The sequence below is a fragment of the Lepidochelys kempii genome, chromosome 20 (genome assembly GCF_965140285.1).
Source record: "Lepidochelys kempii isolate rLepKem1 chromosome 20, rLepKem1.hap1, whole genome shotgun sequence".
NCBI lineage: Eukaryota > Metazoa > Chordata > Testudines > Cheloniidae > Lepidochelys > Lepidochelys kempii.
In genome coordinates, this window is record NC_136399.1 from 25,929,951 (window position 1) to 25,957,450 (window position 27,500).

At 54.3% G+C, this 27,500-nt stretch overlaps 2 protein-coding genes across 11 annotated transcripts in view; one reads left to right on the forward strand and one right to left on the reverse strand.

The window, feature by feature from the left end:
* The window catches only part of YIPF2 (Yip1 domain family member 2), a 125,841-nt gene that overhangs the window by 1,506 nt on the left and 96,835 nt on the right, over positions 1–27,500 (forward strand). The gene's annotated exons all lie outside the window — the stretch shown is intronic.
* The window catches only part of SMARCA4 (SWI/SNF related BAF chromatin remodeling complex subunit ATPase 4), a 93,328-nt gene continuing 89,363 nt past the window's right edge, over positions 23,536–27,500 (reverse strand). For all 10 annotated transcript variants that reach the window (XM_073318959.1, XM_073318961.1, XM_073318966.1 and 7 more), the window contains 4 exons: positions 25,673–25,774; positions 25,124–25,256; positions 24,277–24,416; positions 23,536–24,028 (listed from right to left, as the gene is read on the reverse strand). In XM_073318959.1, the coding sequence (XP_073175060.1) occupies positions 23,996–24,028; positions 24,277–24,416; positions 25,124–25,256; positions 25,673–25,774 (408 nt within the window). In that variant the 3' untranslated portion in view covers positions 23,536–23,995. The remainder of the gene's footprint in view (positions 24,029–24,276; positions 24,417–25,123; positions 25,257–25,672; positions 25,775–27,500) is intronic.

The following is a 27,500-nucleotide window of genomic DNA, read 5'->3' on the forward strand; positions in this document are numbered from 1 at the left end:
AATTTTTAATGACTCCTGCCAGCAAAGTGCTTTGGGTCCCCCCCTCCCCCGGTGCTGCAGGAATGCAAGGTAGCGATAGGCCTGATTCCCGAGTAAAGGGGCTGGCACAAGCCAGCCTGGCTACTCAATAAAAGAGCCTCGAGCAATTCAGAAGGTCACACTAGGTAAGCCCAGCCCAGCCCAGCCCAGCCCCACCCAGTAAGACCGGGTGAGGGGCCAGTGCGGGAACCCTTCTGCTCAAATAAATGGGTTAGTCTCTAGGGTGCCACAAGTCCTCCTGTTCTTTTGCCGAATACAGACCAACCCGGCTGCTGCTCTGAAACCCATGGGGCTGCATTCCCTACGCTGCTCAGATAAATGTGTTCCTCTCTACAGTGCCACAAGGACTCCTCAGAAAGAACAGGAGGCCTTGTGGCACCTTAGAGACTAACCAGTGTATTTGCACAGAAGCTTTCCTGGGCTACAGCTCAAGTCTTGTTCTTATTCCCGACACTGTTTGCAATCCAGGGCTGATGCTGCTTTCTCACCGGGGAGAGGTGGATGTGCTAAGAGCATGAAGCAAAGCTGAGTAATTCTCCTGCCTCTGCTGAAATCAAGATGGTGCCGTGCTAGAAATCCAGGGCCCTGGCCTGGTGCCTCGGTGCCTGGGCATATGTTCCCGAAGAAACTCCAGGCCTGATTCTCTCGTCACTTCCAGCCGCGTGGATCAGTAGAAACTCCGCCAAAGCCAGCGGCGTGACACTGATGTAAAAACTGGAGTAAGAGAGACAGGACCCAGGCCCAGTGACTCTGTCTGGGCAGGCACGTGCCCTCCGGCTTTTCAGAGCCATTCCCAACCCACTGCGGGGAAGCAGAGATCTGGAGCTTTTCCTGGGGATGCACGAACCCAGGTTTGCACCAACCCCTTAGTTCTCATCATTTTACCTTGACCTAAAGGTACCCTGAGCTGCCTCAGTCTGTAAACTTCCAGTGGTGGGCTCTAGGAAGCCTTCCAGTGGTGCGCTCTTGCTCAATTTTTCAGCAAAGGTGGGGCTGGGCATGAATCTAAGGCAGAGACAGTGGGGAGGAGAAACGCTACCTTGTAAAACAGCCCAGCACTCGATCTGTCTTCCTAAAACGCCCGTTAACCCGGGTCTCCAACCCTAGCTAGAAAATTGAACCAGAGAGGAAATGTCTGAAGCAAAAGCTACAACCGTGTCTCCACAACACCAGCCCTGTGTTCCTCTTTCACAAGGCCACGCCTACGTCATACTCACGGGCGCAGGGGGAGCTCATGCCATGCAGGGATGAAGATCAAGGGCTACAGGCTGAAATGGCCGCCCAGCACTTTGTAACGCAGGTTGCAGGAAATGCAGGATGGTGGAGACACGCATTACGAGCCAAGATGGCAGCCAGCTCAAGCCAGTGAAGGAAAGCTGGTTTTGTTGAAAATAAATCATAAGCCCCAGCTCTGAGTTAGCACTTTCTATCAGCAGAGCGCAAAGAGCTTCACCACAGGAGGCAGCATTATCCTCATTTCACAGGGGGGAAACTGAGGCACGGGGCAGTGACATGACTTGCCCAAGGTCATCCAGCAGGCCTGTGGCAGAGCCAGGACTAGAAGCCAGGTCTCCAGAGTCCCAGCCCAGAGCTCTAGCCCCTAGGTAACGCTCCTCCCCGGGATCCCCCACCATCAGAGCTGCAGCAACCCTCTTGGGAAGGCTGGCATAGGGCCAGGAGAGACACAGCCTGGGGACGCCACAGCAGGTCCCTCCAGTAGCTGCAAGTTTCCATATGCAGGAGATTTAAAACCTACTTTTCATCCTCAAGGCCTCATCCTGAGAGGCCCTGAGCACCTGGAATGTCCCGAGACTTCTAGCTCTAGCAATGGGAGGGTCATGGACTCAGCACCTCTTAGTGTCCAGCGTGGCCCCGCCCACCTCTGATGCATCACATAAGTCCCACTTAAGCCTTCACAGTAGCACTTAAGTGGGACTTAAGCAGCATGGCAGCCTTCTGACTGGGCTCCCTTTTAATCCTGTGAGCAGAACGGAAAGTGGGGCCCCCTCTGGTGCTTCTCTGTATTCACCGGTCGCAAATTCTCCCAGCGCGACGTTTGGGCCACGACCGTCTCTCCCGTGCTAATGGCAGATCTGCACAGCGGCTCCATTGCCTGATCCCTGTTTACCCCGCTGGGGGCCATTCCCGACCTGTGCAGCGGGGAGGGTTCGTACCACGGCCAAACGGCTGCGATAGGAAACATGCACCGATTGGCACCTTCGTCCCTTCCCCACGCCACCGTCTGTTTTGTTGGGAACTAGACGTTTCCTGCTGGATGCTGACTTTGCTGGACTGCCCCACCTGTGAAATGGGGATAAGGATTCTCCCCTACCTCGCTGGGGGGTGCACGGCAGGGCTAACGGCTGGGTTGCTAAATGAGTGCCAAGCCGTGGAGGTGACCTGTCAAGGCACCTACATGAGAAGTGACAGCTGCCGCGTCACTCAGCACGCTAAGGAGTGAACCGGGGACTTCCACCGCTGAAACGCCCCAGCTGGGACTGCAACTGGCAGCGCTGGGGCTTGGGCATAGGGCGGGACCTGGCACACACTTACAGAGACACAGACAACGGCCTGCCACCACTAGGCCAGCGACCCAGCCGGGGCTCCCACTGTCCCTCCCCTCCCTTGGCCTGCGGTCTCATTCCTACAGCTCGTAGGGGGCCTGCGTCAGGCGCAGGCCTGGAAAGCGAGAACCGGGAGCTGATCTGAGTGGGGAGGACGGCTGGTAGCGGAGGGGAGAAGTTAGGGCTGCGTTGGCAGGGGCCTTGAATTGAAGAGTGTGAGAAAAGTAACTGGAAAGGGGTCTAATTTGTCTTTATTTCCTCAGCATGCAATGGTAGAGATTGGAGATCCCAGAGCATTTTTTTGCAAGAGTCTGAAATATTAACACAGGCAGCCTAACCAAAGTCCAACGTCGTTAATTATGGTCTAACGCCTCTAGGTCCCCCGCAATGGGTTAATTAGAATTGCAAACGAATTTGGAGGAAATATTGACTTCCTGTCCCAAACGCTCATGGAGTATCGCTGCGGGCTGCAAAACAGACGCGTTTCCCTGGGGCACACAGGGAATCCCGGCCTGTCGTCTGTGTGTTTAGCAGTTTGTTAAAGTATTTTGGGATCCGTCGGGATGAAAGGGGCTGTAGAAATGTACAACATTTACTATTCACAGAGGGAGGCACGGGAGTGACTGACACTGATGTGACGCACTCGAGCTGGAGGAAGAAGCATAAAAAATATTTAAATGTTCTTTGAGCTCTCGCTCTTTTAAAATAATTTACTGTTATATTTTGTGACTGAGATTTCCTGATGTGCTGTTCCTCTTTCCTTCTCTGTCTCGAGTCCTTTGGTAGTTCTATGCTGGATCTGACAGTGTGACGCTATTTCTTTAGGGGTTGCTGCTTTGCTTTGACACTCTAGTTTTCTTACGTCGTGTCCAGATTTTCCCCTTCCCTGTCTCCAAGTGTCCTTTGCTTTCTTCGGCCCGTCACTTTCTCTGCCTCTTTGTTCACTGGGGTCAAATGCGGGCTGGCTGCACGGAGTCCGTAGTGAGAATTCGCTCCTCACTGGTTTATTTTCATTGGTTTAAAAGGACCTTGCCTCATTTGCAGCATTGGGAGGGCCATTACCATGGGAACAGACGCAGACAGGAGTAAGCCGTGGTTTGCCGGCGAGCTAACAACTAGGACTGGGTGAAATTATTTACACCAACCTTTTATTTGGCAAACAATGCCACTCCAGTGACACCAAAACGGGTTCCAACTAGGCGCCGCTTTTGCTGACATTTTTGTTTTGGAAAAAATTTTAAAATTTGAGAAAACTCGAAATGCTGGGATGGCTAGTTCCATAACGAAATGCCCTGACTTCGCCGTCTGAAATGAGTCTTGCTGTCAAGATGTCCTTTACTGATATTTTGTTTTTAACCCCCAAAAAATTAACAATGCTCAGAATCAAAACATTTTGATTTTGTCGAAATGTTGTTTGACCCCAAATGGTTTCTCTTTTGACTTCTCCAAATCGCCAACACACCGAAAAGTCCAGTTTTCACTCACTTCTACTAATGAAACTCTTTGGCTGCCACCTGAGAGCCGTGAGGGCCAAGGCACTGAGAACTACGACAGTGCCGGACAGTGCAGAGGAACTGAAATAATACAAGAGGAGATTAAAAAACCCACCAGGCTGGTGGCTAGGGAGCTGGCTTAGACTCAGAATGCCTGGATTCAAGTCCGTCCTCTGCTACAGACTTCATGAGTGAGCTTTAGCCAGTTGCTTAATCTCTCTGTGCCTCAATTCTAGTGGGGGTAACCGCATCCACGTGAGGGGCGATGCAGGTATAATGATTAGGAACTGACTTTTGTTCTGGGTGCGTACAGAGCCCAGCACAGTGGGGTTCTGCTCCATGACTGGGGCTCTTTGGTGCAACCATAATTCACCTAATAAATCAATGAAATTATACGAGAGGAGTCAAAAGAAAAATCCCACCGCTGCCTGCAATAGTTCTTGTGCACAGAGCAGGCCTCGAGATCAGTGAGGCAGAAAGGGGCACAGCGGGAGAGTTCCAAACTACCGGAGCTCCAGGGAGAAGCCCACGGGAAGGGAGAGAGAGACTGAGGATGCAAGCGGGTAGGAAAGCAGAACAGCAAAGGCCAGATTCTCCATGGCCCGGCACCTTCTCCAGTCGTATAGGCCGCAGTTCAGCAGAGCACTTCAGCACCCGCTAAGCAGTGGGTTTCGCGGGAAGCAGGGCAGTCCCCCGCAGCACACAGACAGCGTAGAGCATTCTCTCATTCTGTCAGCCCCGGTGTGTGTGTGTGGGGGGGCCCTGGTGAGATGCGTCAAAATCCGCCGGCGGGTTAGCCTATCGCCAACATTCAGCACCTGGCTCCGAGGTGCACGCCGGCTTTGCTGTGCCAGCCGCTGTAGTTATCCAATATTTTCGTTGCCAGCGCTTCCCCTTTGCTCAAGTGGTTAATCAGTGCCAGGCTTGTTCCCATTTGGAGGAAAAATTGATGCTACAAGTCAGGTAGTTCTTTGGTGCAATCCTGTTTATTTACACAGAATGCACAAAGTCCTGTTTCCTTGATTACAGTAGAAACAAACAGACGACAGCAGGCAGTTTCCTGGCTCGCTATTTCCAAGCCTCCCTCTAGCCAGTCCTGTGCCCCAAGGAGCTCTGTCCCTCCGCCCTGTCTCAGGGACATCCTCACTACCAGGGGCAGCAGGTTTGTATAATTTTTGGTGGTGCCCAGAACCTGCCCCTGCCCAAACTCCACCCCCCACCTGCTCAAGGCTCTGGGAGGGAGGGTTGGGGAGGAGGTCTGGGGTTCAGGCCCTAGGCTGGAGCAGGGGATTGGGGTGCAGGCTCTAGGAGGGAGTTTGGGCATGGGAGGGGGTGCAGAGGGAGGGGGTGGAGGGGTGTGGGGTGACGGCTGTGGGGTATGGCTGCAGATGAGGGGTTTGGGGTGTGGGAGGGGCTCAGGGTGAGAGTAGGGGTGTAGGGGGTGAGGGCTCTGTCTGGGGCTGGGGGGTTTGGGGTGTTAGAGAGGCTCAGGGCTGGGGCAGAGGGTTGGAGTGCAGGGGGATGAGGGCTCTGGCTGGGACTGGGGATGAGGTGTTTGGGGTGCTGGAGGGTCTCAGGGCGAGGGCAGAGGGTTGAGGGTGCGGTGTGGGGGAGAAAGCCCTGGCTGGGGGGTATGGGCTCTGGGGTGGGGCAGGGCTGGGGATGAGTTTGGGGTGCAGGCAGGCTGCTCCAGGACAGGGGCCAGAGAGGAGGACTACCCCCTACCCGTTTCCCTGCTGGCAGCAGCGAGCTCTGGGGGAGGAGCCCCCCTTTCCTGCCCCCCCAGCAATACACTCTCCCCCCGCCACTCTCACTGCATGTGCTCGTAGGGCCTCTCTCAGGCCCAGGAATCTCCCTCCCCTCCCCTGTGGTAGGTGTCGGGGCTGGGGGGTGCTGTGTGCGCCTCCCCCCGTGCTGTTGCCCCTGCCTGTAGCCTCACTGGGGGTGAGGGATGGGGCTGCCCCTTGCCCAGCACGGGGCAGGAGCAGTGACTGCGGGCGGGGGGGCCCCCTGTGCTGGTGGAGAGTCCCCCCCGGAAAAGGGAAGGGTCTGAGGTGGAAGGGCAGGCTCAGAGTCAGTCTGCCCTGGCAAGGGAGTTGGGGGCACGAGGACGCTGCGGCAGCAGTCGCTGCAGGGAGGCGGCATGGAGCTGCAGGGCCTGGGCACAGCAAGGGGAGGCCGGGGGACACCCAGCCCCAAATACTGGTGGAGCTGGGCCCCTGGGCTCTGAATACTGCTGGTGCCAGGGCACCACGGGCCCATATAACTCGCTGCCTATGCCCACAACTGCTTTTCTCGCTGCCTGCTTGCTTTCTCCCTCAGGCACACAGCTTCCCAGCAACTCCCCCTTTCCCCAACCCCTGGTGCCAATCAGTCCCCAGGGATACCCCTCAGATCACATGGTTTAATTCCACTCAGGCTTCGGTGTGCAGCCAATTGCCTTGGGCGATGGTTTCTATTGGCTCCAGCTATCACTACACAAAGGGGCTTAATTGCTCCCCCCCTTTAGCCTTAGAGAAGGGTGGCTAGGACCTCCAGCTTTATACCAGCTCTGTAATTGACCCATGCCTGATGACAGCCCTTTACCCTTCCTGTATTCTAGTGCTGATGAAAGTGAGAATCACCTGTCACTGCGCTTTTCCGGGACACCATGGTCCTTGGCTGTTGCAACCTTGCAGCTAGTCATGGCTTACACTCCTCCTCAGCTAAGACTACCAGCTGAGCAATATTCCTGGCCTTCAGGGATAGCGAAAACCCAGAGAAACTGGTTCAAGAGGGATCACACCATACAGGGCGTGGCCCGTGAAAGCAGTCAGTCACCCCACTGCAAGAAGCTGGGTGGGGGAACATGGCAGATCTTATCCCCACAGGAACAATCAACAAGGAACAATGTAGGTTGTGATCACATCTTGCATCCCTTCTTGCAGTCCTGTCTCCAGCAAGCGAACGCTGCAGCTTTTCACAGCCGTGTGCAAAGGACGCAGGCCTGATTTCACGTAAGTGCTGTGTTCGCATGGCCACGGATAACTGGACACGTGGCAGGGTGTGATGTGTAGGGGAAGCGTCAGTGGCTGCTGCCCAAACTACAGGTGTCAAATCCAGCTACTGAAAGATGCCCTAACATTCTTACCGTTGTGTTTTAAATCAAAACCTGAACTCTGGAGCTAAATGATCCTGAGAGTTCGATTGTGTTTGGCTTTGAGGGAAAGTAGGGGCCAAAGTTAGCTCTATTTTTTGCCACTGATTTGTCCCAGAAATTCTCCCTTGAAGTTTTCCAGTGATAGCATGAAAATACTTTATCTGGACAGAAACTGACCAGACTGTGACAGACACCGAGCAAAATCTTGGAAGGAAAAGGACGTTATTTGAAGGCAACTCCTTTGATCAGCCCTCTTGGGAACGTCACATGGCAACACATGCCATGCGAGCAACACTGCAGACGGTTCAGACCCCGTTTCTTTTCCGAGAGCGAACTGGAATCACGGCACCACTAACAGGACCAAGAAATTGCCCAGAGGAAAACTGCCCTTTTGGGATCTGTCTGTTCAGCAATAGCAGCTCTGCTGGCAGGTGGGAAGATGAGTGTTTTTTACTCTTTGGTCCATGAGCACATACAGGTGCCAACCAACCACGTCAAATGTAAACAGACAAAGAATTTTGTCATCCACAGCTGGAGAACTGGGGACCTTAATTTGGCCCCATCTAAACTTTAAAACCTCGTCTACACTTAGACGTGAGGTTGACATTGCTCCAGCTCTCAGGGTGTAAATTCACCCCTGAGCCCTAGAGCTATCCCGACCGTGGTGTAGATGCCGCTAGGCTGACAGAAGCATTCTTCCACTGCCCTGGCTACCGCTGCTTGGAGGGGGAGGATCTCCAGCGGTGGAAAACCCACCTCCGTTGCTATAGGAAGAAGCTACAATACTGTACTACAGCAGCATCGTGCCAGAGCTTAGATGGGGCCTTGTTGCTATAAAAAACCTAAAATCCTCTTGGGGTTGAATGATGTTTGATAAATACGTTTTAGGATGTCAGCTAGTAACAGCCCAAAAGAGTTGGCTGAGCCCTAGGGGCTTAGCACTCCAGCTAGTCATTAAGGGAGCTGGTGGGTTCTGAAGGCATGGGTCCATATTAATAAAAAGCCCTAGTTTTTATCTAGCACTTTTCATCAGTAGATTTCAAAAGGCCTAGCTCCGAAAAGGTATTTTGGCACCTAAATCCCATTGGGCACCTAAATCCCTTTGTCAATCGGGGCCTAGGTGCTTTACCGAGGAGGTCAGTATCATTACCCCTATTTTATAAATGGGGAAACTGAGGCACAGCGCAGCAATGCAGAGCCAGCCTCCCACCCCCAAGGGGTTCACCCTAAGCCACTGTGATCTGGGGACTCCATCTGACGTGAGTGGAACCTGTGATTCTGAATCAATGTTAAGACACCGCCTTCAAGGGTTTAATGGGGATTTCTTTTTCAGTTGCATGACAGCAACTGGCAAAGGGCCTGATCATGCAACAGGGCTTCATTGTGCAAGGCGTTGTGCAAACAGAATGACAATCCCTGTCCCAAACAGCTTGCTATCCTGGCTAACATCCCAACCCAAGAGGTAGGAGACACAGAGAGGCTGGCGGAGGAGGAGGAGGCAGGCATCATATGAGCATGGCTGCGGGTTTTTAATCGCCTCGTTGGGGCTGTGTTTCACGGTACACACACAGAGAACTTAGAACCAAACATCAATCATTCTTGCTGGGCGGTTGCAATATAACACGCCTTGATTGCTTAGACTCCAGACCGAGCATACCCACTAACCAGAGAGAGAGAAAGCAGGCTGCTCCCCTGGCACTGAAGCCCGCCTGGTCTACTCTACAAAGTTAGGTCAATGTAAGATGCTTTGCGTCAACCAAGCTGGGCTCGTGTCTGCACTTAGATTTGTTTACCACCAGTGCGAGCGCCCTGCTCCAGCGACGCAGGAACACGACCTCCCCGAGTGGCACTGGGCTGTGGCTGATGTACGAGCGTAGACGCTGCATGACCTATGGCAACCCAAACAGTCCTCCAGCAGCTGTCCCACGATGCCCGACACTGACCGCTCTGGCCACCGTTGTGAACTCCACTGCCCAGGGGAGCAAGCGGGGCCTGTGCCGTTCAGTGGGTCAGCCGAGCGCCTCGGACCTCAGAGACCGGCGTTAGCTGCTTGTTACACCGGGATCACTTGGACGTAAAGGCCTAAAGAATGGGAGCAGTGCCCCCAGGGGGCAGCCTGGCACTCTGCAGCTGGCAACCACAGCTGGATGGGAACCGATAACCAGCTGGAGGAAAAGTCCTGGGAGCAGACCTTGCACTGAGGAGCCCAGGGCTCCCCTGTCAGCTGCTAGGGGACTTGCATGGGCAGCATTGTCTCTAGAGAGAGGAGGAGGAAGGAGCAGACAGGAGAGGCCCAAGAGGCCCAGCAGGAAAAGGAGAGCAGGGGGAGTTGCACCAGGACATAACGGGGCTTTTCCGTCAGCAAACACAGATGCTGCAGATGCTTGTGGACAATCTACATGGCACCAGTGCCTGCATCCCTGCCCCTCCGCCCCGGGGAGGGCCAGGACAGCCCTGCCTGCCTCGCACACACTGCTGCAGGTTTAGCCAAAATAGAGTGAAATGGACAGGGATGCTCTTGCCCCTGGTGAAGTGCTGTTCTGTTCGTTGATTTCAGAGTGAGTTTTTATTTTGCTTTGCACACCCTTTCTGTATCTGGTTGTGGTTTGCAATACACGTCCATTTTGGGGAGCATCATCTATCTTTGTCATTTCACAACATACATTGCAGAATGGCTAGGGCTCTCGAAAGCGCCCACGACTCGCGTACAGAGCAACAGGACTCACGGGACCTGTGACAGTCACAGTCATAATTACAGAGTTAAGCAAACACCACAAAATGAAGAGGTGCATTGACAGTGTTATTATCAAATACCATAACGCTGCTCTATAAATCCCTGGTGCGCCCACATCTTGTACGCTGCCTGCAGATCTGGTCGCCCCATCTCAAAAAAGAGGTATTAGAACTGGAAAAGGTACAGAGAAGGGCAACAAAAATAATTAGGGGGAGAGACTAGCGTCTGAATGGGGCGAAATTAAAAAGCAGCAATTACCCCCAACCCTTAGCTTACAGAGTCTCCTTATTTGGCAGCTTCCTTGAGGACTTTGGGCCTGATTTTACCCTCTTCGGCCCCTGGAGTTACCCCAGGGTCAACCGATGTGTGAGGAGACACAAGCCCGCGGGATTTCGGGCACACTGTGTTTAAACCCTGCCTGGGAAGCTTTGCAGAGTTGTGCTCTTCCCTGAGAGCTGTATTTCGAGCGGGTGCGGGCGCAAACAGGGAGGAACGTGGGCAGCACAGATGCCATTTGAGACAACTGTTGATAACTTAGAAGACTCTGAATATTTATTGGCGTTCGGGTAGCAGCTCAGGACCCCTTGTGCGAGGCGCCCTACGAGCACAGAACAAAACAGATGGCCCCTGCTTTGACGCTCCTCCGGCCTGAGATCTGTGTAGTACAACCAGGAAGTAATTCAGGGCAGCCCCATGTGCGATGCAGGTCAAATGAGATGATCCCACTGACTCAAAGACGATCCCAGAAAGACTTTCACCGAAGCGATGCCAAATGTGAATTGCAACCTAAGAACTATTCCCTCCGGTCCCAGGATTCCCACCTCTGCTTGCCGTCCGGTATTCTGTAACCACAGCGACCGCCTCAAGGACTGAAAACTGACAGGCGATGGTCCTCCAAGGTTCTCCCTGATGCTCCGATTAATCAGCTGAACTTAACCCGCCCACAGCTGCTTTGGGCCTTGCTGAAAGGCCACCTGCCACGTGATTGCTCACATGAGCAGCCCGCAGCTTGGGGGGGGAGAGGGAAGAGAAGAGCCGCAGTCACCAATACCTCTAATGCTGTGCGCCCTTTGGTACATCATGGCCACTGCTCTGTGCCTCAGTTTCCCCATGTGTTAAATGAGGACTAATAGTAATGGCCTCACAGGGCTGACTTAAGGCTAAATTCATTCATGCTTGGCAAGTGCTTTGCGATCCTCATCTGGAAGTCCCTATAGACCAGTGGTTCTACCATTGTCGGCCACCTACGCAACTCTCTGTTACGTGGGCCACATCCACGCAGTGTACAGATGGCCTGTGTGGCCCAGAGGATGTCACACGGGCTGCGACTGTGTGCTGATCGGGCTGCAGGCAGCCCGCGGGCTGAGAACCACTGCTACAGATCATAAACCTCTTCTGTTCACCTGGGCGTCAAAGACAACGCCCCATAGGGCAGGTTTGGCTCAGCGGGCGCTGTCGGGCGCGGGGGCTGCACAGCTCTAGGAAAAAGGAGCTGGTGGCAAGATGTCCCAGTTGTGAGGCAGGTGCGGCCTTTCGGCTACTGGCCTACGGCAGCGCAGGGCACAGCGTTGGGCAAACCCTGCCCACCAGGCATTGGAGGAGCCACTGAAACTTTGCAAGCCCCCGTTGTGGGCCAGACCCTCCACGGGTGTCTCAGCACCGCCCCGGGGAAGGGAATGAGCCTAGAACCACCGAGATATTTTGTGTTATGCTAGGAGGACTCAAGCCGCTGCACTCATCAGCCTGCAGCATCACGTGGTTTATAGGGAGACAGGGGCGTGGACACCGCAGGGTCCAGGAGACCTTGACAGTTCCGTCTGCACTCTGCGTCACTGCAGAGAGCTTGGCCCCGAATTTCACTGCCTCGCTCTTCAAGGCCGGGGTGTCAGATTGTCTGCTTCTAACACACATGTTATGTACGTGGGTGTCTCCGTAAGAGAGCCCACATCAGGGACATCCAGTGAGCTCCGGCCATCTGGCCAAACATGTGTACCCCACGCGGGCGAGTCCCCCTCTCTGTCAGTCCACGAGTTATTACAAGGCCCCAGCAGCTGTAGATCCCAGGTTCAATTCCTGATGTATGGGCCCAGAGGGCAGCCCCCTCCCCCGCAGGAACAAGGCAAAGGGCGTTATGTAGAAAAACTGATCTTTACTGGTGCAGATAGAATAAAATTCTACTTTTAGAGTTGTGAAGTTGGGTCTTAAGAGGCCATGGCATTTAGAGGCATTAAACATTTAGCAAAGGAAATTGTCTCTTGCCTCTTTTTGGACCCAGAGTTTCTGGCTGCTTCCCCTCTGCATGACAAGCCCCAGATGATTGTAATGGTCTCCTGCCCCTGGCCATGACATCCCTCAAAACCCTTCACAGCTGCCATGGCAATCGTTCATTCTAACAGCAGCACTGCCAAGCTCACAAAACTCACAAATCCAGCCCCAAAAAACTCAGGCGAATGGCTAGAAAAATTATGAGATCTTCCCAAAATGTATTATTGGGTTTCTTCCCATTTGCCGTGTGGGTTCTGAGCCATGAGAGGTCACATTGGCAAGCTTTTCTCTGCAACTGTGGAGAGCAGGATTATATTTTTTAAACGAAAGCTGCAATTCTCAGGCAAAAAATAAAAATCACCTGACTCCGGGAGCTGGGGCTTTACAGGAAAGCACCAAATATCACAAGACTAGCAATGAAAATAGGAGAGCTGGCACCCCAGAAAAATAACAGTGGCACCATGCGCTGATTGTTCAACTCTTGGAGAAGCAGAGGCAAAGAGCAGGAAACTTTTTGTCTGTTCCCTGCTCTTTATTCCTAGTTCCTTCTATTAGAAGATTTGTGGCCATAACTGCTTCCCAAGTGCTCTCTGAAATGGCTGGACTATGGCATAGGCCCCGCAGCTTTGGGCCCAGGGCCCCAGCAGTTTGATTTTTTAAAACTAAAGCAGGGCTTTGTCTACACACCAGCACTTGGGGGGAACACATCCAAATTCACCACCGGCGTGAATGTAAAGAGTTAAATCACATTAACCTCCTGTGTGGACCCTCGTTCAGGGCTTGTCTACCTGGACACGGCGTTCGGGGCAAGCGGGGGTGCGCCGCTCCCCTGAGCTAGGCGGCCGCGCATTCGGTGCCTGCCGGGCCGCTGCGTCTGTGCACGAACTGTTCCCCAGGGCGCTTGGGGCTACTCCCGTTTCCGAACGGCTCAGATCAAAGCCCACCCGCAACCGTCTACGCAGCAGCCGCGGCCAGACAGCCAGCGCGCGGCCCGCTGCCGTGGGGTAGAGTCACGCCCAGCTCGCAACGGCCTAACCAAGCCCTCAGACTTAAAGTGGCCTCCATGCCGTTTAGCTCAAGTCACTTCCAAAGTGAAGGTAGGCGGCTCCTGCCCGTTGAGATCCAGCCCAGTGGTTTTCCACCGAGGAAGGACCCCAGCGTTCACAGAGTTCCTCTGCACGCCCGGACAAGTTGTCCCAAGTCCGGTTTGGGGCTTGGTCCTGCATTGCTTCTTCACCCAGGGCTCACGCGAGCTTGGCTTGTGCAAGGTCCACACAGCTGGGCGGGTGAAAAGATAGCATGTGACCCAAACCCCCAGGGATCCCGCCTAGAGTCCAGCTAACAGGCCTCCCTAGCAGAACTTCGGCCGGTGCCGGAGCATGGCCCTGGCGGCTGGAATGGGAGGCCAGGGCCGCTCAGCAGCTGCGAGAGCTACAGTGGTTTGCAGCATGGGCGGCCTCCCTGGTCCCTGCTGGGCAAGTTCAGGATCGTGCTGGCTACCAGTAGCTGCTGATCCCTCAAATTCAGGGCATAAAAGGTGCAGAGACAATGGCAAAAATCCAGCAGCGTCCAGGGCCCTTAAAGGGGCTGTAGCTGCACCTGGCACCCACTCTGAGTTCCTGCGGCCTCAGGCAATGATTGAACTCACTTCAAAGTCCGCAGGGTGCTGGGGGGAGGGGAGGAGGGGGAACGGGCCCCTGGAGCCAAACTCTCCAGTGATTTCCAGCATGGGAGAGAGGACAGGATCTGAGCCAGGGTTAGTGCTGAGCTAGTGAATTTCTTTTTGCAATAATTTGCATTTTTGGTGTGTGATTCATTTCCCCGGACATGGAGCTGTCGACTCCCCTCTCCAACCGGCCCCTGATCCCAGCCTCCAGCACCTGCCTGGACCTTTTCCAAACCAGACCCGCGGTGCTTTCTCTCTGCTTGGGAGCAGCTCCCCATAAACCCCTCCCAAGAGCCTCATCATCCACCTGCAAATCCCTCCCCTTTGCCCGGAGGCCTGCAACCAACCCGAGAATTCTGCGTTGAGCACGGCCCATCGCACTGGGCGCCAGCATCCAGTGTTTCCTTGCGCTGCCCGTCCGGCCGGACCCAGCAGGCGTCTGTCTCATACCTAGACTAGAAGCTCTTTGGGGCAGGGCCCGTCTTTTTGCTCTGTGTTTGTGTAGCTCCTGGCACGCTGGGGCCCTGGGGCTATGACTGGACTCCTAGGTGCTACCATAATACACCTAATAGATAACGTACAGCTCCTGGCACAATAATGTCTACATAGGACAATTCACCAGCATAGCTACAGCAGTCTAATTCTAGCTCAAGCTGCTTCCCCAGTGACAGGAGCTAAACTGGACAAGGTGCTCTAACTCCCAGGCGGGGTGGCCTGCCGGCACAGCCCTAGCAGTAGAATTAGCCCAGGGAAGCGCTGCTGGTTGATGGCCCCGGCTCGGTGAGCCCCGCCGGAGTGGACGGTGTTGTCTGGCTTGGCTCCCAGGTGTGCGATTGGCTAGGCGGAGTGCCCCACTGGTGGCCCAAGATCCACGGGGCCAGCACGTCCATTTGTGGCCAGCGTACAGCTCGAATTTGCAAACACACAGCTAGCTCTCGTTAAACAGCACGCCAGCCCCTGGATTCCACGGGGGAAAGTCCACCCGGCCTGCCCCCGTAGCCAGATGGTCCTCCCCAATGCCGCTTCGAGTTGTTGGCGAGCGTCCCCCGCCGCCGGCCCTGCAGCGTTGGGCTCACGTGCGGCCCAATGGGTTTCCCTGGTACAGCTTAGCGGCTCTGGGGAGGATCGGTCGGTAAGACACCCCGGGCGGCCATGGCAGACGGACCTCCAGGTGGATGCAAGGCGCAGGCTGGGGCAGCAGAGCTTCCAGCAGGCAGCTGCCGGCGGTCTCCCTAGGCGTTTAAACACACAAAGGAGGGACGGGACGGCAGATGAGGAGACAGTATGGTCTAGCGGATAGAGCAGTGGCTGGGGACTCAAGGAGACCTGGGTTCTCTGCCCAGGCCTGCCACATGGCCTTGTTGAAATCATTTTGTTTCTCTGTGCCTCAGTTTCCCCACCTGTAAGATGGAGATAATGACATTGACCCTCCCTTTGTAAAGTGCTTTGAGATCTACCCACAGTAAGAGCTGGGATAATTGCTCTGACACTAGTCACTTCCTTTCAGGAGAAAGAAATTAACTCGCTTCCAGCTGGCTTTGTTCCCATCCTCTGAGCCAAGCAAGCTACAGTTAAAACGTTCCTTATCCTGGGTCCTTCTTAACCAAGAGGGGCCTTGCCCTCCACAGACACCCTGCAACGGGAACCGCTTTGGCGCTGGTCAGTCCAAGAGGAGACCGGGTTTAGATCTCAGCCCCGCACGCCCTGGTGTCCTCCTGCCCTAGGTTTGCTGCGGTGCTTGAAAGAGTTTTCTCCTGCCAGCCCAGAACACCAAGCCAATAGCCGGGGAGAGATTAGCTGCGGGTGTTGGACACCAACAGAGGACGGGCTCCTCTGCTGACTTCCTCTTCCAGGAGCTTTTTCTGGTCACGGTCCCCTTGCAACCTCTACATACCAAGCTTTGTACAGAGTCATCTCACAGCCCTGACCCCACTGGGGGACCTCTTCTCCTTCCCCTGTGCCCATGCTCACCGGAGGGATTGGGGCCTGGAATTGGGCAGCGAGTTCTCTTCCGATCCAGGCCACCTTGGGCCGTGCAGAAGAGGCTGCTGGGGGCAGGGAGCATGTGATGAACCCAGCTTCATTAATCAACAACAAAGGAAGGTGAAGATGGGGGTCCCGTTTCAGAGCATCCCCATTGAACAGGCCTATGCCTCTTCACGATGCTCGGACTCATCCCGTCGCCCAGCAGCGTGTCCTCGATCTCTCCTTCGGCACGGCACGCGGCTTAGCCAGTCCAGGGTCAGGAAGAGGAGGAGGCCGGCCACAGGGATGAGGATGAAGGTGACTCAGCTCAGACCAGGAGAGCTGAGCAACAGTTCAGCTAGGACCACCCAACGAGCTCCTCAATTGCTGATCCTCCAGATCTCAGGGACCAGCCAATCTGACACCTTGTACCCGGGAGACGGATCAAGAGCAGCCCCATTTGAAAGATAAAGTGGAGAGGCGGCACAGAGAGGCTTACAGAACCCAGGAGTCCTGACCCCCGGTTCTCACCTCCAACGACTGGACAAACCTCCACCTCAGAATGCAGGAGTCCTGGTTTCCTTCTCGAACCACGGGCCATGCTGTCCCCTAGAGCTCAGAACGGAACCCAGGAGTCCTGACCCCCCTTCCCTTCTCTAACCACTGGACTACTCTACCTCCTAACAACAGCACCTTAACCATGATAGCCACAGCCTGTCGCTGGTTCTCCTTCATTGCGAGCTCCTGCTTCCTTCCTCCGAGGGGGCCCTTCCTAGACCCCTCAGCCCAGATCCTAACGCCCAGGGCGTGGAGGGTCTGAGCCCTGCACCCTTGGTAGGTGAGATGCTGTGGTAGGAGTTGAGTCTCTGGACCAAGCAGACGTCTGTGCTGGCTCTCTGACAATCGGTGCTGGGTCGTCTGGGGCTGACATAGCCAGAGTTTAATCCTCCTGCTGGAGCGTTTTCCTCCCAGAGATCTTCTCTCCTGGCAGCCTGACCACCCTCAACTCACTGGTCCGGAGCCCTTTCCTGGATCTTTGTGCATTTTCGTCTGGGTAACTGAGCGTCAATGGCAGGGGTCACATGCAGGCTGGGCTCACGTTGGTTTCGTCTTCACGGTTTGCACGCTGCCAAGGGAGCCTGGCTGCGTGCTGCAGAGAAAAGGCCCCTTCCTGGGATGGGTGGCGCTGCAGAATTTATCGGATTTATTTCCTATGAATAGGTGTAGGATTTATTTCCAGTCACTTCCATTCTGCACCGGACTGCGCTCCCAGGAGCTGGCGTAACCCCGCCCGCCCGCCCTCCAAATCAAGCGTCTTGCTGAGAAGCTCAAATGGTAGCAACACTCATTCCGGGGGTGTGTGCACAGCATGGGTCGTTTGGGGTGGGGTCGGTCAGGAGGGGGGCAGAAGGAAGGAGGGTGCAATGGTTAGGGTGACCTGGGTGGGAGTCCCTGCTTTGCCACAGACTCCCTGGGCGACCTTGGGCAAGTCTCGGCCCAGATCTTTAGAGCTACCGAGGCACGGCTCTGGTTGGGGAGCCGGAGTCAGAACTTCCCACAGGACCTAGGCCCAGAGCCTCAGAGGCATTTACATGATTAACTACCATTGAAATCAGTGATTCCTGTAGGCACCAAAATACCTTTGAGGGTCTGGGCCTCAGTTTCCTCATCTGTACAATGGGGAGAATGATCCTTCTTGTCTCTCATTGGTTTTGACGGTGAACTTCCTGGGTCAGGGACCACCTCAGCATGTGTCTGCGCTTTGCCCGGCCCAGCAAGGCCCTGATTTCAGCAGAGGCCTCCAGACCAGACTATAATACTAGCCCTAAACAAGAACAATGGTCCCGCTCTCCGAGGGGCACAGGATTAGCATGACAGGCCTCTTGGCCCAGGTCGCAGCGAGCGAGGGACGCTGACAAACATACTTGCTGGGGTTTCAAACCCGCCACCGGCTCTATTGAGCTCTGGTCAATGTGCCCAGTTACCGAGACATGCCACCAGCCACGACGACCTAAATGCTCCCATGCGTCCTGGAGCCAAGGCTCTGGACAGCTGCCAGAGCCAAAGCGTGCTGACTCCACATGCTCCAGGGAGGAGTTTACACTGCCCCCCTCTCGCTCGCGAGGGGGCCCTGGGAAGTGAATCCTCCCCTGCCTGGGTATGGGGATCACACCACTCCTGGCAGGAAAGGGGTGACAATCTCACCCCCAAGTTTACGTGGAGACGGGACCCTTGTGATCATCTCACAAGGCAGAGAACCTTGCTCAGCTGATCCCAGGGACCCCTGTGAACTGCTAGGTCACGAAGAACAGGAGGCCTTGTGGCACCTTAGAGACTAACCAATGTATTTGAGCAGAAGCTTTCGTGAGCTCCAGCTCGCTTCATCGGACGCATTCAGTGGTCACGAAGAGTGAGTGGAGCTGCCTGTGTTCATCACGCCAGCAGGCAAAGCCGCTCTCTCAGGGCCCTTTAATTCATTAGTCGCTGACGTCCATGAAGTGAGGCCCAGCCTCTCCCAGCTGGCTGTACTTGAGGAATCTGGCGGCTGCTAAGATGGAGCCAGGTCTACATGGCGAGGAGTCAGGTTTACCTTAAAAAGAAATCAGGCCACTTTGTGACTCCTCCCTGCTCCTTTGCTGGTTGGCTGCCGAGCCGCAGGGGACCAGGGAGGCGATGCGCTGACAGACTCCTCCCCAGAGCCAGCCTCTGGCAACTGGAAAGGGGAAGCTTGGAGGAAACGATCCCTAGTGGGTGAAAGGCATCCAAGAGGCGGTGGCTGTGGGCCAGGAGGGCCTTTCCGGAATGCGTCTCTAGGAAAGTGCAGCTCAGATTCAGAATTCGGTGGTTCTTGGGGAATTGGCCTCCCTCCTGGGTAGGTGCAGACTCCTCTTCCCACGTGGCCTCGTGCCCTGCCCTGCATTTCTAGGATTCTAGCTGTGTGCCGATGGCACGTCCTCTCAGCCCAAGTCTCCACCACCCATGGGGTGGATTTGCCCCAGCTGGGGAGGGCTGTGTACATGCAAAAGTGGCCTTAAGCCACCTTTGGGTGATGCCCTGACCCTGGGCCAGCCCACGGCTGCTTGGAATCCCAAGGGGACCCCCTAGCCACGGTGACATTTGGGGGGAGGGAGGCCAGTTGGGTGCCAACACCGTGTTGCAACGCTGTCCTAATGCAGCCGGTGCAGGACTGCAAAACTCCTAGGACAGCGGCTTCAAACCGCAGCAGGCTCAGAGTTCGGTGCCGTTAATTCCAGCCCAAGCCTCCATGGAAAGCAGGCCCTTAGTGCGTGGGATGCAGCCCTCTTTGAGAACAGAGAGGGCTGTGGCTGGCTCCTGGGAATTCTGGGAAGAAGGCCTGGGGGGCGGGAGGGTGGAGCTAGACAGCTGGGTCGGGTAGGGGTCAGTTTATTAGAGCGGGGGCACGGGCAGAGCAGCACCAGTTTAAAAGCACGACGAGAAACCCGCAGTACCGGCTGTGTGGATGCTCGGATTTCCATTCAAACCCAGAGGAGCGGGGGCTGGAGAGAGTTTCAGTTTGGGTCTGGCTGGGGACATGGAGTGAAGGGCAGTAGGGGTTGTCTGGCTCACTGCCCCCCCAAAATGGACCCAGCTGAGGGGTCCTGTTTGCTGTACCTACAAGCTCTGTGTTAGACCATGTTCCTGTCATCTAATAAACCTCTGGTTTACTGGCTGGGTGAGAGTCTCGTCTAGCTATGGAGTTGGGGCAGGACCCTCTGGCCCCCCCAGGACCCCGCCTGGGCAGATTCGCTGTGGGAAGCACATGGAGGGGCTGAATGCTCCGAGATCAGACCCAGGAAGGTGGAAGCCGTGTGAGCTTCTTGCCCTGCAGACAGTCTGCTCCCAGAGAGGAGACTTCACCTGAGTCCTGACTGGCTTTGTAGGGAGCAGTTCCAGAGCATCGCCTGGGGACTCCGTGACAGGGGGCCACACCAAGGCTCTGGCACATTGAGGAAACAGTACCAAGGGGGCCCATGATGCCTCAGGGCAGAGACGTGGGGGGTCCAGCCTCTGCCCCATCCCCACCAATATCTCTGACTCTACCCTCTGCTCCTTGGGGTGACAGCCCCGTGCAGGAGGCTGGCAGCAGGGCCGAGGGGTAAACAGTGGTAATGGGTAAACAGTGAAGTGGCAAAATTTGTAGATACAAAATTACTAAAGATAGTTAAGACCCAGGCAGACTGCAAAGAGCTACAAAGGGATCTCACAAAACTGGGCGACTGGACAACAAAATAGCAGATTAAATTTCATGTTGATAAATGCAAAGTAATGTATATTGGAAAACATAAATCCCAACTATACATATAAAATGATGGGATATGAATTATCCGTTATCACTCAAGAAAGATCTTGGAGTCCTTGTGGAGAGTTCTCTGAAAATATCCACTCAATATGCAGCGGCAGCCAAAAAAGCTAACAGAATGTTGGGAATCATTAAGGGAGAGATCATAGGATTGAAAATATCATATTGCCTCTATATAAATCTATGGGACGCCCACATCTTGAATCCTGCATGCAGATGTGGTCGCCCCATCGCAAAAAAGATCTATTGGACTTGGAAAAGGTTCAGAAAAGGGCAACAGAAATGATTAGGGGTATGGAACGGCTTCCATGTGAGGAGATAATAAGACTGGGACTTTTCAGCTTGGAAAAGAGACAGCTAAAGGGAGATATGATTGAGGTCTATAAAATCATGACTGGTGTGGAGAAAGTAGATGTGTTAAGGAAGTGTTGTTTACTACTTTTCATAAGAACTAGGGGTCACCAAATGAAATTAACAGGCAGCAGGTTTAAAACAAAAGGAAGTATTTCTTCACACAACGCACAGTCAACCTGTGGAACTCCTTGCCAGAGGATGTTGTGAAGGCCAAGACCATAACTAGATTCAAAAAAAGAACTGGATAAATTCATGGAGAATAGGTCCATCAATGGCTATTAGCCAGGATGGGCAGGGATGGAGTCCCTAGCCTCTGTTTGCCAGAAGCTGGGAATGGGCGACACGGGATTGATCACTAGATGATTCCCTGTTCTGTTCATTTCCTCTGGGGCACCTGGCACTGGCCACTGTCAGTAGACAGGACACTGGGCTGGATGGACCTTTGGTCTGACCCAGTAGGGCCATTCTTATGTTCTTATGAGGGCAAATGGCTAGTGAGAGCTGGCCTGGCTCCGAGTGGCAGGGGTGAAATGAGGCATCCATGCCATGCTCGGGCTGAGGTCTCCCTCTCTCCCCCAGCCACTGTCCTCAGCACACATCTCACATCCCCCTCTGATAAACCAAGGCAGGTTCACCCAAGCGAGAGGCTGCTGGTGCGGTAGACTTACCGCCCATCAGCTTTTAGTGACATGGTGGGTCCTAATCCCTTTGGAGAATGGAAATAGGTTCCTAAATCACCAGAGTGCTTTGGAAAATGTCACCCCTTATTTCCTGTTCTTTTCTGAAAAGCATCTTCCCATAGCACTGGACAAACCAAGAGCTTCACAGCCTGCAACTGGCCATTCAGCTGCGCTACCGTGGGACAAAGTCCCAGAGCAAATCAGTCCCTTCTGCTTGGGTTGCTTTCACTTTGGGAAAAAGAAAGCCTCAGAATGGCAGTTGGGAAAGACAGGGCCATGCTCCCCTCCCCGCATCTCCTACAGAATGACACAGGCCTGCCTCTCTACCGGGACATGTTCCGTTAAACAGGAAGGAAGGCAGAAGAACACAGCGCCTAGTACAGAGCAAATGAGTCACTCTTGGTGCAACTGTAGTGGGGGGCGAGGGGGCCGGGAAGGAGGTGAGCCGGATTTCCGGTTCTGACGTACATGGGTAGATGGCATCAGCAAACATCAGGCGAGGGAAGTTTGCATCCACGTGACTGGTGTTATCGTGAGCACCGTGGAATGCAAGATGCAGCTGTCATCCCTCCCAGGACCTTCCCCGCTTTCCAACAGCAGGGCAAGAGAGAGGACTAAGGTGGCTAGATCCTGTGATGTTTGAGGCTGAAGACAGACATTAATCTAACCAGATTCTTCAGCCAGGCTCATTGATCACAGGGGTGCCCCAGACGCTGGTCTGCTGCCCTCCAGTCAGAGCCATGTGGCAACAACTCCATGGAGAGATCTTTGAGTCAAGCCACCGAGGACAACAGATCCCAGGAAGGAGAGACTTGACTGCTGCTTACGTTCCAGTCAAACCGGCCCTGCCTTCAGCCAGCTTCCAACTTCCTAGTGTGGCGGGGCAGAGGAAACCCAGCTCAGTCGCTTCTGAGCGGCGCAGCCTGGCTCTTGGAGGGGAGGTGCTGCCAGGGCTGCCAGCTGGCTACAGCTCCTATGGGAAACCCTCCGCTTCTGTGAGAGATCTTGGCCATGTGGATCCACTTACGCTCACATGTAGCAGGCATGGGAGCCGTAAGTGGGGTCCACGTGGCCAAGACATCTTGAAGTAACCGTTCCTTCCCACTCATCTTCCCTGGCTGCCCTAAATTTTCATTGTCAAAATATTAAATGATTGTTAGGTGAAAAAGGCCGTTGTGCCAGCGAGCGCAGAGGAAAGGGCAGCAGGGAGCCTGTGGGAGAGCAGAGAACCTCTGGGACTTCACAGATATCAGTAAATAATTCCCAAAAGAGGTGGATTATTTACCTGTCTCTCTCAGCCCAACCCACTAGGCGGGGCTTGCAGGTCACAAATCATTAAAAGAAACCCTCAGGAACAATTAGGGTTAAAATACATTAACAAAACAAGAAGCCACCCCGAGGCAGAGACAATTTGGTTCTCTGTGCCCATGTTGAAACACAGGGCACTGCAGGGGGGTGCCAATAGCCAGCCACCGCCAGACCCTCTGCTGTATTTGACTGCACACCCCCACCTAGTGGATCTTGCCGAGAAGACAGGAACTTCATGGCTGGGTGTCACTGGGGTCTCTCTGCGGGTCACTGCCGCAGTGTTCCCCTGCTGGCTCCGGGCACATCCTCAGGCTGGAAACGAGACTGTGAATTTTTAAATTGTCTCCAGAACCGTGCTCCGCAATCTGAACCTTCACTAATACACTAACTCAATCTCCAGCCCTCGGGGGTGCAAAGAATCCCTTCCATGGCGGACTCAAATGTAAATTGATGCAGTGGAGTCTGCCAGCGGGACTAACTCAGGGGCGTGAGCTGGCTGCTTTCATCCCAAAGAGATGGTGTCAGCCCTGACGGCAGATGACAAATTCAAATATAAACCGCTGTCCAGCTGATCGGTTTATCCAGATGTCAGTTGTGGATATTGGGGTGAGTGCAGCAGGCCAGCGGGATGCTGCAGAGACAGCACTGCTTAATTCTAGATCTAATCTGGCTCATGGACCCAAGGCCTGGGCTGTACCACCCCTTACAATCCGGGTGGGTCACTGGGGCTTGCTATGCTGGGGGAGCTAATGTGTACTCTTACAAGACGGTCACTACAGTGAGTAGAGAGAGGCAGAAGGTCTTGATGCAGCCCTGCTGCTACAACTGCCGAGCCAAGAGCCAGCCACAGGGTCAGCCTCAGCATTTCTTGGGGGGCGGGGTGAGGGGGAGGGAGGGAACCAGCTGAAGGTCAGATCAGGCAGCAGTTGGAAGGGGGGTTGTGGGGCCTAATTAACTGAACACACATTTTCAGTGAGCCAGAAAAACGACCCAGCGAGAAAAAAAAGTAACATTCTGTTTAATTTATTACTGTTTGAAATCCAGTGACATTGACACACACAGTCACCGCCGCCACCCTTGTCAACTAGCGGGCAGCTGGCAGTTTGACCGGTTTAATAAAATACAGTACTAGGAGTGGACTGCTACACACATGCATCCACAGTTTAAAACTACAGTGATTCAATACTGCAACTGAAACAGTACTGCCATAAAAAGAAAAAATAGATATCACGTGTTCCCCGATTCATAATTCTCTTAAACAGTTAATGCTGTAACAAACGCTACTGATGTCAGGACAAGGCAAGACACAAACAGTCCTACATCTTCTCTGCAGTATAAATATGGAAGAGTTTTATACAGTTTACTGAAGTCTGATACTACATTTGTTGCTACCCGTTAGAGCTAAAGGGATGCAGCACGTCCGCTTTGGAAAGGTCGGCTCTGGTGGTCTGGGCCATGGAATGTTGCTTAATCATCTTCGGTGCCACTTCCCGAGCGATCCTGGAAGAAAAGACGAAATGGACAGGGGGAGAGATCAGAGTGGAGACATTCCAGTGGCAGGGCTGAGTGCTTAGGGACAGTTTAATCCCATCAGCCTTCCTGAGTCCTCCCAGTCCTTGCTTTTTAAAGAGGGCTCCTCCCACTCCCGCTATAGCCCCATCTCAGGTACTCTGCAAACACCAAGCCAACCACCATACAAGGTTACACTAGCAGCAACCTGGAGTGGAGAACTGAGCTCCTGCATTTACCTCTTCCTGCTCCTCTTCACTATCGTCGTCACTAACCACTGGCTTGGCCCGGGAGCCGCGGCTGGTGCGCCTGCGACCCTTTAGCCGGTCTTGTGCTTTCTCCTTTCTGCCCAGCTTGATCTTCACCTTGACGGAGCGAGCTGCGGGGAAGTACAAGGAGAGGCAGAGAGTCTGAACAATTGCACAGGTTAAGGCTTGGCACTCCCACATAGCAACAAAGCTTCCGCTGCAAATTAGACCTGTCCTGTTCTAACACAGACATAGTAAGTACGTGGCACTTCTAGAATGCTTTCCACCTCAGGGCGACAGTGGTGCCTTCTGCTTACCTTCCAACAGCTGCCATCTAAAACACAGACAAATGCAACACTGTACCTCGTCACTTCCCCGTACTTTCAGAGCATCTGGTCTTTCATCGAACTCTCCCCCCCACCCCCCAGCTGCATCCCTAGTAAGTTTCATGTTGTCCTTTAACTCAGCTGCCGCTGGAATTCTCCAGACCTACCTGGTTGAGCAGCTATGGCCTAGAAAGCAAGTGGGAGGAGTTACGTTCCCCATGCAGAGAACCGACATGCATTTCCTTTCCTTCAAGGCAGCCCTGGCGCCTGCAGTCCTCTCCCTGCCCCAGAACAGAGAGAACACAGGCAGGGCAGTGTGAGCTTCCCCCAGCCACAGTGCCCTGCCAATGTGCCTCAGTCCTGTCCTGGAGAAGAGAGGAGAGGGCAGGGTCCGCGGCCTTACAGTTAGCTTTCGAGCTGGTCTCCAACGCACACAGGACAGCTGAATAGGGCAGACACCCACACATGCACACACTCCTGCTTAGCAGAGGCAGCAGCAGAAGAGTACTCACACTCGGATTCAGATCCTTCCTCTTCTCCTTCCTCCTCCTCCTCACTCTCCTCACCTTCACTGTCTTCCTCTTTCTCAATTTTCTGCCTCACGCTGGTGAAGACAGACTGCAGCACTATCGAGTCTTCGTAGATCTAGAGGAAGAGGCCACAGTGGCCAGGGTGAGTCAGGGCAGGTTACCTTCTGGAGAGAGCTGTGGCTCTCCCAATCCATTCCCTGCTCAGGGTGCCAGAGTCTTGGTGCTCTTTCACACAACGCAACGCCTGCTTAATCTAACATGCCCGCTCACGCCAAAGCCTGGGTATTAAGCATTTGCCGTGCTTAGGAATAATCCAGCTTTAACCAGATCAGCTTTTCATCTTTTATTAGGAAGAAATGGCTGGTCATCTTGCAATCTAACTGGCTGGCAGGATTTAATGGGATTCTAAGTACATCCTAAAAAAGGGGTGTTTAGTCCCAATCACACCCTGGGTCGAGAGAGGGAGGATCGCTGGCCAGGTAAGGGCGGTGCCCCCTCTTGAGCCCTGGCAGTGGGGAGGAAGTTCCTTACCAGAGAGCCTTCCAGATTAAAGGTTTGTGCGTTCTGACACAGCAGCATGACATCCTTCTCCAGGTCATTCAGGCTGCGGTACTTGTGGTTGCGGATGCGTTCCTGAGAAAGGGGCAAAGGTCAGTGTCACCTCAAACATGGCCAGCGATTCAACGCCTGGTGCTGCCCTGCTGCTCCCACTCCTTGGGCTCCACCCTAACAGCTCCCTTGCGGGCTGCCCAATGCTGCCTTCCACATCACCTAGAATGGCCTCACAATTAGCACAGGCCAAGTGCACGGCTCCAGCAAGCTCAAGGAAGACCGCACACCTCAGTTTGCTCTCTTACACCTTTAGGCTGTGTGCCCCTTGGGGCTTTGTTCCCAGCCCTCCCCAATGCACCTGCATGGCCTGTGCCATGGAACTACAGGCAGCCTCTGGCAGGGTGGTGCGAACCCTCAAATCGACAGCCTGAAATAAGCAGTGCTGCTCCCAACCCAGCTGCAGCACCTTACACGCAGTCAGGTGAGTGGCTGTCATCACAGCCAGCTGCAGAGGCACTGATAGCTGGGACCATGAAGGAAATCTCCCCCCACACACTGGTATTTAGCACACAGAATTGCACCATCAAGAAAGAGGTCCGCACCCTACAGGTGCCACAAGCCACAAAGGCAGCCAGGTGGGGCCCCGTGGGACAGGCCTTGTGAGAACAGGTGTGGCAAGCAGAGAGAAGGTGCTTGGCTAATGCGGATCTGCAGGTGTGAGCAGGGGAAGGAGAGGCAGGGAGCAGTCGGCACAAATTTGGGTGGAGCCCAGGGACAGGAGGGAGGAGGAGAGGTCAGGAGCAGCAGCATTGGGCAGTTTTGGAGGTGTCACTGAGAAGGTGGAGGGAGGAACACAAGGACAGAGTGCCAAGAATCATAGGACTGGAAGGGACCGCGAAAGGTCATTTAGTCCAGTCTCCTGAACTCGTGGCAGGACTAAGTATTATCTAGACCATCCCTGACAGGGGTTTGTCTAACCTGCTGTTAAGGAGGAGGGTGTTTGCACTTTCTCCCTGGGCTGTTTTTTTTTTTTTTAACTGCCTAGAATCCTGCTCCCAGACTCAAGCCCCAGTTCTGTGCATGCCTGTCGGCCTCCATTTTCATTTATTCCTCTGCACCAGTCAATGCTGGGGGAGGGTGAACTGCCTTGCTTAACGCGTGTCTGGTGGGGGCTCAGACACGACAGTGATGAGGCCAGGATAAGAACCAATAGAGAACAGAAGGCTGAATGCCTCCATTATCTCCCCGGCCCAACCGGACTCCAGTTCGGTGCATCCAAGGATGCAGCGAGCTGCAAAATGTGCCAGTGGAGGAGGCTCTCCAGTGAGAGGGGATTGGTGGGAAGCACAGCTCCTGGAACACACCAATAAGTGGGGGGGAGACAATTAGCGGGTCCCATTTAGCCACTTCTCTTGAGGGGGCTGGCCCAAATCACTTGGCAGCACGGCTGTCCAGCTAACACAAGACCTGACTAGAGGAGTCCTTGCTCTGTAGAGCTAAAGGCAGGAGGGGGCTCGAGGCAGAGCGTCACGACACAGTGGGCTGGCGGCTGTATAGCCCCTCACTTCGTCTCACCGCCAGGAGCTCTCAGAAGGCGTTTAATGGTGGAGAATGACAGCACTTGGTAAGGGAGATTTGGCTGACCCCAGCTTCAGGGTGGGCCCAGGAACAAGCAAAGATGGAGAAGTTTGAGTGGAGACCAGGGAACAGTGGGCATGTAGGGAGCAACCAGGTAGAGATGCAGGGAGGGAGTTGGGCTGGGCCTGGAGGGGAGAACAGGGAGTGACAGGACAGCAATGGTTGTGCC